Genomic DNA, 15365 nt, shown 5'->3' on the forward strand with positions numbered 1-15365 from the left:
AAGGGAAGTGTGCTGAGAGGAGGGAGTAGAGGCTTACCTTGGGTAGTATCAATTCTGATATGCTGAAGAACTATGACTGTGTTACTGCACTGTAAAATATATTGTTCTCCTGAGTTTCTGGAATCTTTGTACAGGTCTCAAAGAAAATGCAGGGTGTGGAAAAGACCTCTGATCTGCTTACATGAAAAGCGCCATGTGTCAGCTGTCTGCCAGGGAGGCTGTTGAAAACTCACCTGGATTCATGAGGAGATTGCTTACACAGAAGTTTTCTGTGCTGTATTCTACACAATTGTCTGATCTAAAAAGGCTTTTCACTTCTTGCCCAGACAATCTGATATGTAAACTCTAGTTTCCTAAATGTTATTTCAACAATACTTGGTAGCCAGATTCCCTTGCAAATTGAGGCTTTGCTATTCTAAAATAAGTGATAGGGGACCAGTATTGTTCCTGCTAAAGGATTTGCTGGAAATGCTAAAAAGGTGTATCAAATGTATCTCCTAGTTTATTTTTGTGTGGAATTTCCTACTATAAGAAAGCAGGCTGGTAGGAAAAGAGATTGTAGTGAATAAAGGGACCGAAACAGGAATTAGTGTTTTCTGCACCGTATATGCAGCTTACATTAACAATACCCTTAAGCAACGCAGGCTTAATGGCTCTTGGACCACTAGCTGAAGCCATCATGACAGAAAAAGCATAGCTTGATGGAAGCGAGGAAGTACACGTGATGCTTTCCAGGAAGTACACGTGATGCTTTCCAGTGCCGTATCTAAGGCCGAAGTTCATCCCGGCACCTGGGAAACGAAACCAAAACTTGAAGGCAGGTCCGCGCCAGGAAAGAAAACCGAAACCTGGTGAGACGGGAGGCGGTGGGACCGCCCCAGGAGCCGCCCTCGGGGCTCCGAACTCGGAGCTGCCGCCGACGGCGCCTTAAAGGCGGGAGGGCGGCGGAGCCGGGCCGGGCGAGGAGCAGCGGCGGCGGCAGGTACTGTCAGAGCCGGGGCTTGCTTAGAGTTTGTGGCTAGACTTGCCTTTGGAGTGGGGTTTGGGGCTGAGCCTGGGGTAGGGTTAGGGTCGGCCTTAGTTCTGAGAGGCTCGTGGTTGGCTGCAGGCATGATGCTGGAGCTGGGGCTGAGGTTTGCGTAGGGTTGCAGTTGGTTTGGGTTTGGTTTAGGGCTGGACAGCATGCTGCGGAACACCTGGGACTTTGCGAGCAGCTAGGGAGCTCTCCCCAGGGTGGAGGGTCAAGAGGAGCGCTGGCAGGGAGTAAAAGACGCCTGGTTGCCTCTGCCCACATGTAGCCCCAGGCACCTCAGATGTCAGCGTGTGCACTGAAGAAAAGCATCGAGGTAGCAAAATATTTAAGCCTTGTTGGTTTTCTTTCTGAAAGGAGTATAGCAGTTCATACATGCGTATGTACAAATACAGTTTTTCTTTCTTTGAGAATGGCTGACTTTACATTTGCAGAAATAGAAAGTCATTCTTGGTTAGGAGATTGTTGAAGTAGTGGTGGCCAATTTCTCGCTTAGTGACAATTTCAGCATGAAGAAGTACATGATTCAACCTAGAACTGTGTACTGAAGCCTTTGATATAACTTTTCCAATTTAGATAAGAAAATGGAGAAAAGTCTCAGGCTTATTGCTGCTTTGACAAAAAGTACTTATGCAGGTACACAGAAAATGATTTTGTGTAAATGTATGTGTACAAATAACTTACATTTTGTGAAAATAGGTATTAGAATTCAAGTTACCTTAAGCACACCACTGTAATATAGCACATTATGTGCACGGTATTTTACAAGTAATTAATAAAAATGTATTTTTGTTTCCCTTTTTCTGCAGCTTCTTTTGCAAGGAACTTATACTAAAGGAAGGGGAAAACACAAAAGAAAACTGGGGCATAGTTTTCTGTTTGTGAGATCTGAAAAATGTAGATTTCGCTTTCTTTTATTATTTTTTAAAAAAGGTTTTAAGAAAAAGTATAAGACTAAAAATGACATCTAAAGATCATATAGTCCTTTTATGGCCATAGGGAAATGAAGGGTAGCTATATCTAAAGGCATATGAATACAGGTTGGACTCTATGATCTCAGAGGCCTTTTCCAACCTAATTGATTCTGTGTGAATATTGCAATGGCAAATACTGCAACAATAAGTACTGCATGAGTCTGTCACCTAAGTGGAAGTTCGGGAAAACTGAAGTTCAGAAGAGCGGAGCTGATGTGGTAGGGACTGTGCAGTGTTATCCCAAGCTACTTGTTTGCTTTTTACCTCAAAGGAACTGAACATTGTGACCTAGTGAAGTATGGAGTTACCGTAACCATTACAGTTCTGTGCTTACTTGGTTTGAGAATTCTACCCCTGGAAAACAAAAAAGAAAAAAGGTAAAACTGATTTAAGAAGTAGGATTGATGCCAAACCATGATTACTCCCATCATGCAGTGAAGATGTTGTGGCATGTGTATTTGTGACTGGACTAGCATGAGCAGTGTGGGTACAAATCACTTGAATCGGGAAAGATGAATCATTCCTTGGAACGTGCCATGTAGATATACCTAATATAATAAATTATATCTAACCTCCCCAAGGGTCCATTTTTGCAAAGTGCAAAGCTAATATGTAATGCTCCTCTTTAGTATATATTAAGAAATACAAACTGATGTTTTCCTTGCATTTCATTAAATTATTTATTATTTTTAGAATGAAAATATGTCTCTCAGGGATGTTCAAAAAAAGGCTTCCTGTTTTTTCTTAAAATTTATTCCAGTATGATTACAAAGTAGGTAATTTAATGGTTGGAGCCAAAGAGCATACTATATTTCCTGAAAATTATCTCTTCATTACTTAGAGTTTTCTTTTTCTGGATGCCAGAATCAAGATCTGTGATGGCTTCTGCAGAATATCATTCCAAGAAAGTTCTTAATGAAGATACAAATGAGAGTAGCGATGATATGGACAGTGTGTGTAGTGACAGTGAGAAAATGGGCTTCATTGCAACAAAGGAAGATGAAGACAGAGGGAGTACAATTGACATTGATGAAGAGGATAAGATCAGTGACAAAGTGGAAGCAGCTGTTTTGCGGATGCTTAAAAAAGAGGTAGATAGAGAAAAAGAAGTCAACAACATAAATTACAGTAGCATTGAAGAAGTGAAACAGGAAGCATCACAAACTGAAGATAAAGATTTCAGAGTTGTCCAGCATGAACATGATTCCCAAAGCCATGGTGAGGAGCTGCTAATAGCATATGCTCATGTCTGTTGCATTATCTTACATTTTGACTCTTTTGTAATTAATTGATGAGTTAAGGTTATATGGTTCTATCCATAACCATGTATGTGATTATTTTAGGAATGAGAAAATGTCATGAATTTCTGAAGAAGTTGAGGATACACGTTTGGGCATCCCTATCAAAGGCTCAGTAAGTACCATGGGGTTCATGGGAAAAAAATGCAATAAATGGTAATAGAAATAGTTTCTTTGAACTAAGTAGACATCACAGTGTAGTACCCCTTAGAGAAAGGAGCTATGTGCTTGTCACCTAGGTTTGTGGAAAAACAGGAGACCTAAGGCATGCTTAGGATTTCATACTTCCTCTAGCCACATGAAGGAAGATTCCTAGTATAATAGAAAGTCTGCCCAAAGAGTAGGGATTGTCTGCATGTTTGGGAACTGATCTACAATTTTAACTATTACAATTTATTTTTTTTCAAATTCTTTGTCATGCTTTTTTGAGAATTTTTCCTCACATATTTTAAGGCTACTACTTTTACAGTATCTAAAACAGTTTGCCTACAAAATTTTCCTTTTCATTTATACCTTCTATAGTTTTGCATGTCAGTTCTCATGCATGATCTTCTGCTTCTCCAGATTTGGTTTCCTTTCCCTGCTTGATACGGGAAAGGAATTACCAGTAGTGACACTCACATTGCCGTTGAAGTGTCTCCTCTGCATTCTTGAGCTCACCTAAGAGATTAATATTAAATAAAGGCAGACAAATGTGTAAGAAGTCTGCATACTTTTTGTTCGTGGAAGGCTACTCATTGCATCAGATAGCAAACTGGGACTGTGAATCAAAAGCTGTTATCTCAACCAGAAAGGAAAGCTAGGTCTTCTCAGGTGTGGGACTAAGGTGAGTATCCAGCATTTTTGACAGCCTTGAAGAAAACAAGCACATTTGTACTATTAGAGTATATTCTCCTACTATGCATTAGCACTGTAATATATAATAAACAGTGTCATATGTAATAGGCAAACATGAAAGCAGAGAAGCTTTAATAGAAGAGCTTGCCATTTCCTCATCTGGGCCTACAAAAGTTATTCTGACTGCATGAATCCAACATCATGTTGCTGGATTTTCATGGATTCTTAAGGAACTGAAGAATGCATTCAATTCCTAGGATATATTAAAAACTAAGGTTTATACTTACCATGTTCAGATGCAAGGGATTTGTTTAAATTTTGACCTAAGACTCATTAATGAAAATTTTATCAACTCTCATAGTTATCTGAAATAGGAACTGGATGAAGAATTTTTTAATTCTTTGGTCTCTTGAAGTAATGGATTGTGGTTGGATTCTCTTGCTGTTAACGTGTTTTTCTGCAATAGACATTCCTTGGATAAGGGAGGTAGTCGTCATTGTCGTGATAGTTGCTATTTTTAGTTAAAGCTCAGGCAGGAAGGCTCTCAAAATATACTTTGTTATTACTTCCTGTGGGGTATTTCTTTTAGAACAGATAACGCTTCCTGCATAAGCAGGCATGGACAAAGGGTGTTATATAAGTCACAAAAACCTCAGATGCTACAAAAGTATCTGGAATTGTAAAGGAGACAATTTCTAATACATTCAGTAACTGAAAGGATTGCAAGCTATTTAGGAGTTAGATCCAAGAAAGTTGATTTCCTATTGATTTTATTTATACATTTAATGTTTAATGTATTAGTAAGAAAATTTCTTCTATCTCATGTGCCCAACTTTTCTTGCAGTAATGGTAGGTACATGTTTTGTGTTTTTCTTTCAGGTATGTCAGTCTGTTAAAAGACTTTGTTGAGTCTGAATTCTTTGTAATAGATGGGGATTCCTTACTACTTATGTTTATAGATAAGAAAACACAATATCTAAACTTCTTCTACCAAATTGAATGCTTTCTGCATGATTTCGCTGAAAAAGGAGCAAGATACGTCATTACTTTCTTCAAGGTACTGAATAAATAACATTTTTTTTCTGTTTAAACCACTGCATTCCTTTTAAATCAACTGCTTGATTCTAATCAGGATGAGGAATCCGTTCATTGTGTCAACAAATGTAACTGAATAATTTCATTGTGTTTATTTCCCACAGGATGCAGAGCAGATGTTCTTTCAGTATCCTCATTTTCTTTTCTTACGTACTGCATTAATAGAACACCTGAGGCATAATACAAGCATAACTGTTCATACAGAATTTTCCAATTGTTTATCATCCAAGTGGGAGATTTTCCTGAAGCAAAGCTATCCTTACTTCATCATCGTATCTGACACAGGACTGAGCTCTCGCCAAACAGACTTTTTATCTGTTTTAATTGCTCATTCATTGTCAAAGAAAATCAATGTTGTGCTTGCTTCAGGACAGGAGTATGATCTTCTTAGAGTTTATGGATATCACGTTCAGAGTGTATATAAACACAGATCATTTTTTCAAATGGTAAGCTACACTACTTTGTTGTTGGTTTGCAATAACAGTGTTAGTTTGAATTAGAAGATTTAAATAAAATATCTCAATATGAGTATTTTAATTTACATATTAATATTATAAAGAATTGATATGTGGCTTTTTTGTTTAATCTACTGGTCTCGAAATCACTAACAGGTAAACTTTGTGATTGGTGGCAAATTCGTGCCCTGTTCTCTATAGTCTCATTTCACATCCTTTTTCACTTTCTATATGATAGTCCCTAATGTAGCCTTTCCCTTATCTTCACTATCACTTGTCTTAGTTGACTTATAATATGCCAGAGGAAGACTAGTGTTTAGGCCAGTGATGTGATTTTTAAAATTCTAGTCAGTTTTTTCTTGGAGGCTGAGGATTTGCTTATATCTTAATGGTTTCTGTCAGTGCCTAGTAGTCCCTAATGCATTGTATCTATTGACTTTTGCATATAACTTTGACTTCTTAGTATGAACAAGATCTGCGATGTGCCTGTGAAAACCTAGTCAGGCACAAAGAACCTTTGATCCATCTATATGAACATCTCAAGCTGAACCTGAAAAGCATACAAAAAGAGGTAATTTGACCTCTTTGATCCTTTTTCTTTTTTTTTCCTCTTTTTGTTGACTGTCTTCCTTCATTCCTTTACCTGAAATTATTTTCTAACCAGAACTAGGAGCTCTCTGCCTTATCCTGAAGTGACGCCCTAAGTCTGAGAAGGTCTTCTCTGTGGCCACTCTTCTTCACAGCAGCTTGAAACTGTTCTTTCTTTAAAGTTCACTGTAGTAGCATGATTCAGCTGAAAGCTGATCCGTGGGATGCCACTTAAGGGTTGTTTCTGTCTCAGCAAACGCCTTGTCTTGAAGAAGATAGAAACCAGCCCATTTAGCATGAAACACCATTAGCCACTGTGGGGGCTGCAGCTACTACCCTCTGGAGGCACTGTGGCCGTTGCCCCATCCCCATGGCAGCAGCAGTGGGCCAGAGTAAGTGCTGCTGCCATCAGCAACCTCTTCTCTAGGGATGTGTCTCAAAATCTAAACCTCACTATTGCAGCTGCTAAGGTTTGCGCACTCAGTTGACTATTCATGATCTGGGAATTTTTTTCAAGAGCTAGATTAGAGTTGTAAGGTCTGTACTTGCATGATTAAAGCAGTGGTTCTACGATATTTGAACTTCAAAAAATTGCTATTTCTATGGTTACATAGACACCTTTAATGCCTAATATACTCCTGCCATTTTCCTGAGCATAAAGTTACACTGCCGTGTTGTGAGCCTACTTCTGCTCCCTCAGAGGACAACAGCAAGGCTTCCTTGGACTTCAGTGGGAATGATACTAGTCTAACAAAGTGAATTTTTAGTCCAGAAAAATATAGTGTTACTCAGAAAGCATTTTAAAGCCCAGCTACTGCCAATATTTTTTTAATTATAATTATCTTTTCTGAGGCTCAGTCAGGAATTGAATACCCCAGGAGCAGAACCACATCAGGGTGCAGGAAGGGCAGATGGCTGCTCACTCGAGTCTGGGGCCGTGGGAGGTCACCTGGGAGGGCAGGGCAGGGCCTGGGAGCCATGGCCTGACCCACTGCCCCAGGCAAGAGCAGGACAGCTGGGGGACATCTGCAACCCTGGGCATCAGGCTGGGATGGGCTGAGGCCAGAGCAGGTTGTCAGCCTGCAGGGCTGTGGGGAGCTAGAGGCCAGCACTGCTGCTACATTGCTGGGGCAGGACTGACAGCCTGAAAGGGGCTGAGGTAGGACCCAGGGCAGGTGAGAGGAGGTCGCAGGGGTCAGGCAGGTACAGTCAGGGCTGTTGGTGCCCTCAGCGACATGGCAAAAAGGGGAAATTTTTACTAATGATTGTGCCCACTTTTTCTTCTGCAGTTTTTTATCCATTTTTTCCCCTTCTTTGATGAAACTCTGTATAAAATAAGAATAGTCTTTTTTCTTTGTAATTTTTATTATGGTGACAATTTATGCTATTCATAATGTTATGACTACAGGTTTGCCAGGCTATCCGTTTGTTGAAACAACTGTGGCCTGAAGGATCTGATATTCGCCGTGTGGTCTGTGTTCTTGCTTGTGCTGTGGGATTAAAAATATACAGCAGCGTGCTGGGAAATGCAAATACTCCTATGGGAGCAAACGGAATGCAATCAGCAAGAGTAAGAATTTCGTAAATATCTTCTCAGCATGGTAACCCTAAGCATTTTGCTAAGAGGAGAGATGGCTGTCCTTCTAGATAAAAAGCTGAAGAGAGGCCCAGGTGCCTCCTTTGTGATTGCACTAAATGGTTTGGGTCAAATAACTGCTATGGTCACAGCTTTTCAAAGGGGCATGGTCTCTTTGTGGGTGGCACTGGCCCCCCTGTCACAGTGGCTGTTTCTGGGAAAAGTTTTACCTTAGGAACAATTACTTTCATAGAAAGTTTTATCTTAAGAAGGTAGTTGCACTCATTATTTTTCTTTTCCTAACGTTCAGTGCTATGCTAGCTTTCATAGAAGAATATGCTTTTCCTCAAGTTAGCGAGACATTTCAGTATAAAGGTTTCTTTCTATGTGTGGTCATTTTTGTGACCATACTACGAGCCTTGTATTTTCATCAAGTTAACACAGATGCAATATATCAGTAATATTTTATTATAGACATATTCAGTAGACTAGAGGATAGCTACAAGTAGTTAGTTAGCAGAGCTCAATTTCTGTACTGAGTTTTGCAGTGCAGTTGAGAAAAGAGCATAGGCCTATATCTAGATATTAACTTTTCCTCTTAAAATAATAACATTTCTAGTCAGACAAACTGAAAATTGTTTTCAAGTTTTGTCTTGGTTTTCATAGTCATATTCCTCTTTGGAAAAGAGATTTTTTTTTTAACATTATAACTGATCTGCATCTACCAGCACTACAAGAATGTTCATTTTTAACTAAGTGTGACCACAAGTAGTTAAAATGGTCAAATAGGTCTAAATTATTAGCTGCTTTAACAAATTGCATACCACTGAATTAAGTAGTGGTGAACACAATTATTCTAATGAAGGATGTGGTCAACTTTTTATCTGTCATCTCTCAACAGAGAAGAAGTAAACACGTATCTCCTGAAGAAGCAGCTGACCTGTGCAGAATGCAATGTCTCACAGTGACTTTTCTTCTTCATATGCCTCTTTCACAGAGAGCTCAGATTAGGGACATGAAATCCTGCTGGACAAAGCAAGTTTTACCACTGTTAAAAATGGTATGTGTAGCACCGTCTTAACTTCCTCTGACATAGGGTGCAATTGTCATTTCAGTTTTCATTTTCCTTTATATCCTGCTTCAGTCATCTGAAGAGATTAAAGAACGTAATGTACCCACTGGAAACAAACCCTTTGTTTGTTTCTGAGGCTGAGATACTGAATGCCTTCTTTGCTTCAGTTTTCACTGTCAAGGCCTACCCTCAGAAATACCTGACCCAATTGACCATGGAAAAAATCTGGAGGAATGAAGACTTTTCCTTGGTTGAGGAGGTTTGGCTTAGGGACCATTTAGTCAAACTTGACATCTGCAAGTCCATGTACCATGATGGGATGTACCCGCAAGTGCTGAGGGAACGGGCAGACGTCATTGCAAGACCATTCTCAATCATCTTTGAAAGGTCATGGCGGTCTGGAGAAGATGCCAGAGGACTGAAGGAAAGCAAGTGTCACCTCAGTCTTCAAAAAGGGCAAGAAGGAGTACCAGGGAACTACAGGCCAGTCAGCCTCACCTCAGTCTCTGGAAAGGTGATGGAACAACTCATCCTGGAGATCATCTCTATGCATGTGGAAGACAAGAATAGGATCAGAAGTAGTCAGCATGGATTGGATTCATCAAAGGGAAATCATGCTTAACCAACCTGATTGCCTTCTATGATGAAACAACTGTCTGGATAGAAGAAGGGAGAGCAGTGGATGTTGTTTACTTAGACTTCAGCAAGGCTTTGACACTGTCTCCCATGACATCCTCCTAGGCCAGCATGGAAAGTGTAGGCTGAATGAGTGGAAAGTGAGGTTGATTGAGAACTGGCTAAAGGGCAGTTGGTTGTGGTCAGAGGTTTGTGGTAGTGGAACAGAGTCTAGTTGGAGGCCTGTCACTAGGGGTGTCTCTCCAGGTTCAATACTGGCCCCAGTATTGTTTAACATTCATCAGTGACTTGGATAAAGGGGTAGATGCCTCCACAGCAAGTTCACTGATGACACAAAGCTGGGAGGAGTCGCTGATACCCCAGAGGGCTGTGCAGCCCGTTAGAGGGACTTCAACAGGTTGGAAATGGGCAGAGAAGAATTGTCTGAAGTTGAACAAAGACAAAGGCAGGGTCCAGCATCCGGGGAGGAATAACCCCAGGCACCAGTACAGGCTGGGGGCTGAGCTGCTGGGAAGCAGCTCTGCAGAGAAGGACCTGGCGGTCCCGGTGGACAGTAAGCTGTCCACGAGCCAACAGTGTGCTCTTGTGGCTGAGAAGGCCAGTGGTATCCTGGGGTGCATTAGGAAGAGCGTTGCCAGCAGGTTGCGGGAAGTGATCCTACCCCTCTACTCAGCCCTACACAGCACTGCATTTGTACATGTATGTGTACTGCTCCTCAATACAAGAGAGGCATGGAGCTCCTGGAGCAGGTACAGTGGAGGGTGATAAAGATGATTAGGGGGCTGGAGCGTATCTCTTAAGAGGACAAGCTGAGGGAGCTGTGCCTGTTGAGCCTTGAGAAGAGACAACTAAGAGGAGACCTTATTAAAGTCTGTAAGTATCTGAAGGGAGGGTATCAAGAGGATGGAGTCAGGCTCTTCTTGGTGTTGCCAAGCAGTAGGACACGAGGCAATGGGTAGAAACTGATGTACAGGAAGTTCCACCTGAATATGAGGAAGAACTTTACTGTGTGACCAAGCACATATTGCCCAGAGAGGTTGTGGAGTCTCCCTCACTGGAGATATTCAAGAACTGTCTGGACACAATTCCTGTGCAATGTACTCTAGGATGACTCTGCTTGAGCAGGGAGGTTGGAAAAGATGACCCACTGCGTTCCTTCCAACCTGACCCATTCTGTGATTCTGTGAAACCATACCTGGTTCAGGAATCTTGTGAGCCACAAATGAGTGCAGCTAGGAGAATGTTTGGGGCAAGATCTCAGTAGTTGACCTCTTCTTGGACATCTGCATTTAGTCAGTGTTACTGTTAGGGTACTGGACTAGATGGACTTTTTAGTCTCATCCAGTATGGCAAGTTTGTTAGACTCTTTCGTTGTTTAAAGTTGGTTATTGCAGTGAAGGAGAACCGTGAAGGCAGTTTTCTGATCACAGAGAAGTCAAGTAACAATGTGGTTTTTTTGTGTCAATAAATCTGTGGTAGTTAACCTTCCTTTGGAGATGCTTTGATACCTCCACATGTAAAGGTGCTCCATAAGAATTAATTGTTTGCTTTATTTTTAACAGCAACAGTTGTGTATGCATTTTGCTCTGGTACAGCTGTGTGATACAAATGATTGGAAATTGGATTTAACTTACCTGCCTGATTTAAATGATGAGTCACTGCTCATAAATCTTGCACATTACTATGAGGTCGAATACACTAAAGGTATTTATCATTGTTGAACAGTTTACTTTCTTATATTTTTTACTTTATTAAGCTGCAAAATGGGAATAAAACTACTTGTATGGGCAGAAATGAGCACAATTTTCTAATGACCCATAGAGCAATGGATACATTTCATGGAATAATAAGGAAACATTTTTTCTGTAACCAAGTTCAGAAAATCACATGTGCAAGTGTCTTATACCAGTACTCATTCAGAATACTTTATCATATCATATCTCTAATGTGCCACCTGTACTAATACATAAAAGAGTGATATAACATAGGTAGCAAGAGTTCTGGGTCACTATTATTGGGTGTTCTCAATTCTGTTTGTTTTTTAGCCAGTTTTTTATTAATTTCATCTTAGTGCAACACAGTCAGAAACTAGATTTAATCCCTACTGTCACTGTGACATTGAATAATACTTTAATTTCAGATGAGATTGATTCAGACAAGGTCACATATTGTCTTAAACGTACAGTAATTTGGGAGCTGGAGCTTTATGAACACCATCAGATGTGTTAAGATTAGCAAAAGAAGTTACCAAATCTTACAGAAAAAGAAAATACGGCAAAAGATTTGTAGCAAATGTTCTTTCAGAGTAATTGCTTGTTGGTAATCCTCTGCCATGAGTCTGTCTGTGTGGTAGTAAACCAGAACACTTTATAAATCTAGTTACAAGAGGTCCTGTATGTACCTCAGTAAAGCAAGTGTAGAGGAATTTTTAAAGAAAATATAAATTAGGAATACAAAACATTTATTTTTATAATGATACCTCTTATTGGGCACTAAAAAAAAATATCAATTCAAGATTCTACCTTGCAGGAGGCAAAGGTCAGAGAAACTCTTCTTTAGCAGTAGAGCTTGCAAACTTTCACAGACAGTCTAAATCTGTTTTTTTTTTTCCAAAACACGTATTCTCAGTACATTTCCCTATTTACACTCTGGGCTATTAAAAACTGTGAGTGTACAACATTCTGTTCTAATTTGTTCTAGTGACTAAAGCCCTAGTATAAAAGTGAAGTTTTTGTGCCTGATGCTGCATAGGTAAATAGATAGGTTTAGTTCGAGTAAACTCAATTTTAAAGCAACTTCCCTCCCCCACCTTTCCTTTGCAGGATTAGAGTTCCAAAAGGATTTGGGGAAAGAAATGGAGAATGACTACCAATTTTTATGGGACGCTGTAAAAAAATTGGCAGTGAAATACAGTTTTGGAGATGCTTTCCCAATACGAAAAACATCCCAAGTATTTCTTGAACAGGAGCAGACATTATTTAGAGGTACTGGCAACTCCGCACATTAATTTTAAAAGCATGATCCTCATTGGTATCACTGAAAGTGCTAGGAGTGGTGGTCTGATTTTATTGTGATCGCAAATTCATCCATGCTTCATGGATCTTCTCCATCCTTCCAACCCACGAGCAAAACCTGCAGCTGATGCAAAAAGAAGTCTGACGTGGCCTTATGGGTGAAGTTCTGACTCCACTGTGGACAGCACAAGTATTGTTATTAACTTCATGGGGAATTGGGTTTAGTTCCACGACTACTAGCCCAAATCTCTTGTATGTATTGTAAAAAACGTTGAGTAGTGTAATACAAGTAGTAGTAAAAAAACATATTAAGTACTCATATTTAAAGTAATGATTATGCTGCAGAAAGACTGTCTCTGAGGAACATCTTTGACATTGACATGTTATGCAGATATTTGGCATGGAATCAGCAAATTAAGTGGAATATAGAACTGTTACCTTAATGGTAGAGAGTCCAGCCATCACTGTAGCTCACACTGCAATTCTTGATGATTTTAGAAGTATGAGTTGTCCATAAGTGTCTTAAATTACACCATCATCCTGTAGCCCATAATTGGGGAAATGCATGATTGGCTCAGGGATGGTTTTCTTCCCTCACATACAAGACCTGTTCTGAATATCTGAAAGGATTAGGTAGAATTTTTTGCCAGATATCTGACATTTCTTGAGAACCAGCTTGTAACAGCCTTAAAATATTTGTTTTAAACTTAAGAAATTGTATAAATCTTTAGAAGAGACAGTTCATAAAAAAGTCAGTAAAGGCTGGAATTCTGCTTAAATTTGTGAGCGTTCTTCAGCTGGTTTCAAAGATTTCAAGTGGGCGAAGTGGGATCTAGTGGGCAAAAAAGTTTCTTTGTTTTCTGTGTGATATTAGGGCATCTTTTGGCAATTGTATTGCCTATTTCTGTATCTCCTTTGGCTGAAGACCAAAAATGTGGCTAGACTTCAAATGTGCCAAGGATACACAATGTTACTTGTAGTCTTTAGTCATCCAACGTAAGTGCGGTTTGAAAGTCCGTATTTAGGAGACTGTGATCTTTATGGAACCAGTGCAGAAACACAAATGCGTGTGAGATGGGATTGGTTGTAGCATTCAGAAAGTAGCACAGGTGTCTAAAATGGGTCAGGAGAACAACTACTTGAAAGCGATATTGATGTCTGCTACACTCTTTGCATGGTTGAGAAGAAAAAAGAAAAGTGGAACTAGTGAACTGCTGATTACTTTTAGTAAATTTTAATTTACAGAATTTAATTTATAATGTAACTTGACAGAATTTTTAAGAATGATATTCAATTATATATATTCTTAATTAAACAATATTTTTTTTACACTGTAAAGTCTGTGAAGAAGAAATTCCTAACATTGGACTAATCCCAGTGAAATCTGATCTTGTTCAAGATTATGTTGGAGATGTTTTGAAAGACCTACCTGTTTTAAAAAGGTACCTATATGGTTTTTTTTCTAATGAAATAACATTATATGGGCTGATTTTCTACTCCCCTGCACTTTGCATCCATACTATGCTAAATTTTTACAAATGTAGAAATGTTTTTCATTATACCTGGGTAAAATGTCACATACATGTTTACATGTATTGGTATAAATATTAACAGAAAATTCAGAACAAGAATGGTTAAGAGTAAATATATCCTTATTTTCTCATACTGTTATTTGTTTGCATTATAGTCTTTGTTAGTCTACATTCTGGAACTGTTTTTCTAAATGTAAAATTTGTGTTTGAAAAGCCTTATCGTAATTTGCAAGGCTCATATTGATTTCAGGAAAAGAAAAACATTAAATAAAAATACTGAAAAAAGTAAGAAGAAGTTATCCTACATTTGCTGTGCTATTTGTGGAAGTGGGTTTTGTGTTATGTAATGAGTATTTTATAGTTGTGTGAATTATGTAGTTACATTTCATTCTGTGATTAATCTGTATGAAAATAAATGAAAAAATGGTGTTTTACTTGTTAGTATTTCTTTATGAAAAATTGAGGCTATCTTAACACACTATATTTGGGATAGAATTAAACCCTTTGTTGTTTTTCTACACAGTAAAACTGTGTTTTGATAAAGACCCAATTTTCAAATGTTTCATGAGAGAAGCTAGAAAACCCTTTTAATTTCTGCTCTATTTCATATTTATATATTTCAGCAATGACCCTGCAATTACTTCACTTATTAAATACAAGGAATTCGATGAACGTCATCACTGGCATTCTGATAGACCTTTGACTGAGGAATATGAGCGAGTGCCATGCAATGCTGATGGTAAGAATAACTAACACAAAGCCCATGGGTCTGTATTGGACAGAACATTACTGTAAAGGTTATCATGGTTTTGCAGAAGGACTTCTCATTTCAGAAAACATTTGCAGCTGTACAAATACCTGCCAAACTGGAGCTACTGCAGTAGCCAAATTACACGTAAACTGATACACCTGTGCATCATGTGCATGAATTTTGTATTATCTTAAATTGGTCTGAATATAACAGAATGAGCACCCATGGTCAGATGTTCATCATATATTCCCATTTGCCTGCAAAATGCTTCACAGATTTATACAAACTATGTCCATATGAAGTTTAATGTTTAAATATATAGTTAGGATAATGGTTAGTGAGCACATTCACGTATGTGGAAAATCTACCCAGATGGTTGCACAGTGCGTGCATAGCCAATCTTATCTTTTGAGAACAGAATTAAAATAAGAAGTAAAAGAAGTGGTTGTGGTTTAACCCCATCCGGCAACTAAGCACCCCAAAGCCACTCACTTACTTCCCTCAGCT

General features: G+C 39.1%; 1 protein-coding gene across 1 annotated transcript in view; it reads left to right on the forward strand.

Annotated features, from left to right (window-relative positions):
• The first annotated feature begins 852 nt into the window (after positions 1-852).
• DDX60 (DExD/H-box helicase 60) overlaps positions 853-15365 on the forward strand; it is a 44038-nt gene continuing 29525 nt past the window's right edge. Inside the window, exons 1-12 of the mRNA XM_039380447.1 lie at positions 853-982; positions 2846-3222; positions 3348-3417; positions 5019-5196; positions 5339-5680; positions 6153-6260; positions 7686-7847; positions 8755-8913; positions 11124-11265; positions 12384-12545; positions 13915-14017; positions 14731-14846. Coding sequence (XP_039236381.1) covers positions 2862-3222; positions 3348-3417; positions 5019-5196; positions 5339-5680; positions 6153-6260; positions 7686-7847; positions 8755-8913; positions 11124-11265; positions 12384-12545; positions 13915-14017; positions 14731-14846 — 1903 coding nt within the window. The 5' untranslated portion in view covers positions 853-982; positions 2846-2861. The remainder of the gene's footprint in view (positions 983-2845; positions 3223-3347; positions 3418-5018; positions 5197-5338; positions 5681-6152; positions 6261-7685; positions 7848-8754; positions 8914-11123; positions 11266-12383; positions 12546-13914; positions 14018-14730; positions 14847-15365) is intronic.

This window comes from Pipra filicauda, unplaced genomic scaffold, assembly GCF_003945595.2.
Source record: "Pipra filicauda isolate LSUMZ 115617 unplaced genomic scaffold, ASM394559v2 scaffold196_size3971931_pilon, whole genome shotgun sequence".
NCBI classification, from domain to species: Eukaryota; Metazoa; Chordata; class Aves; order Passeriformes; family Pipridae; genus Pipra; species Pipra filicauda.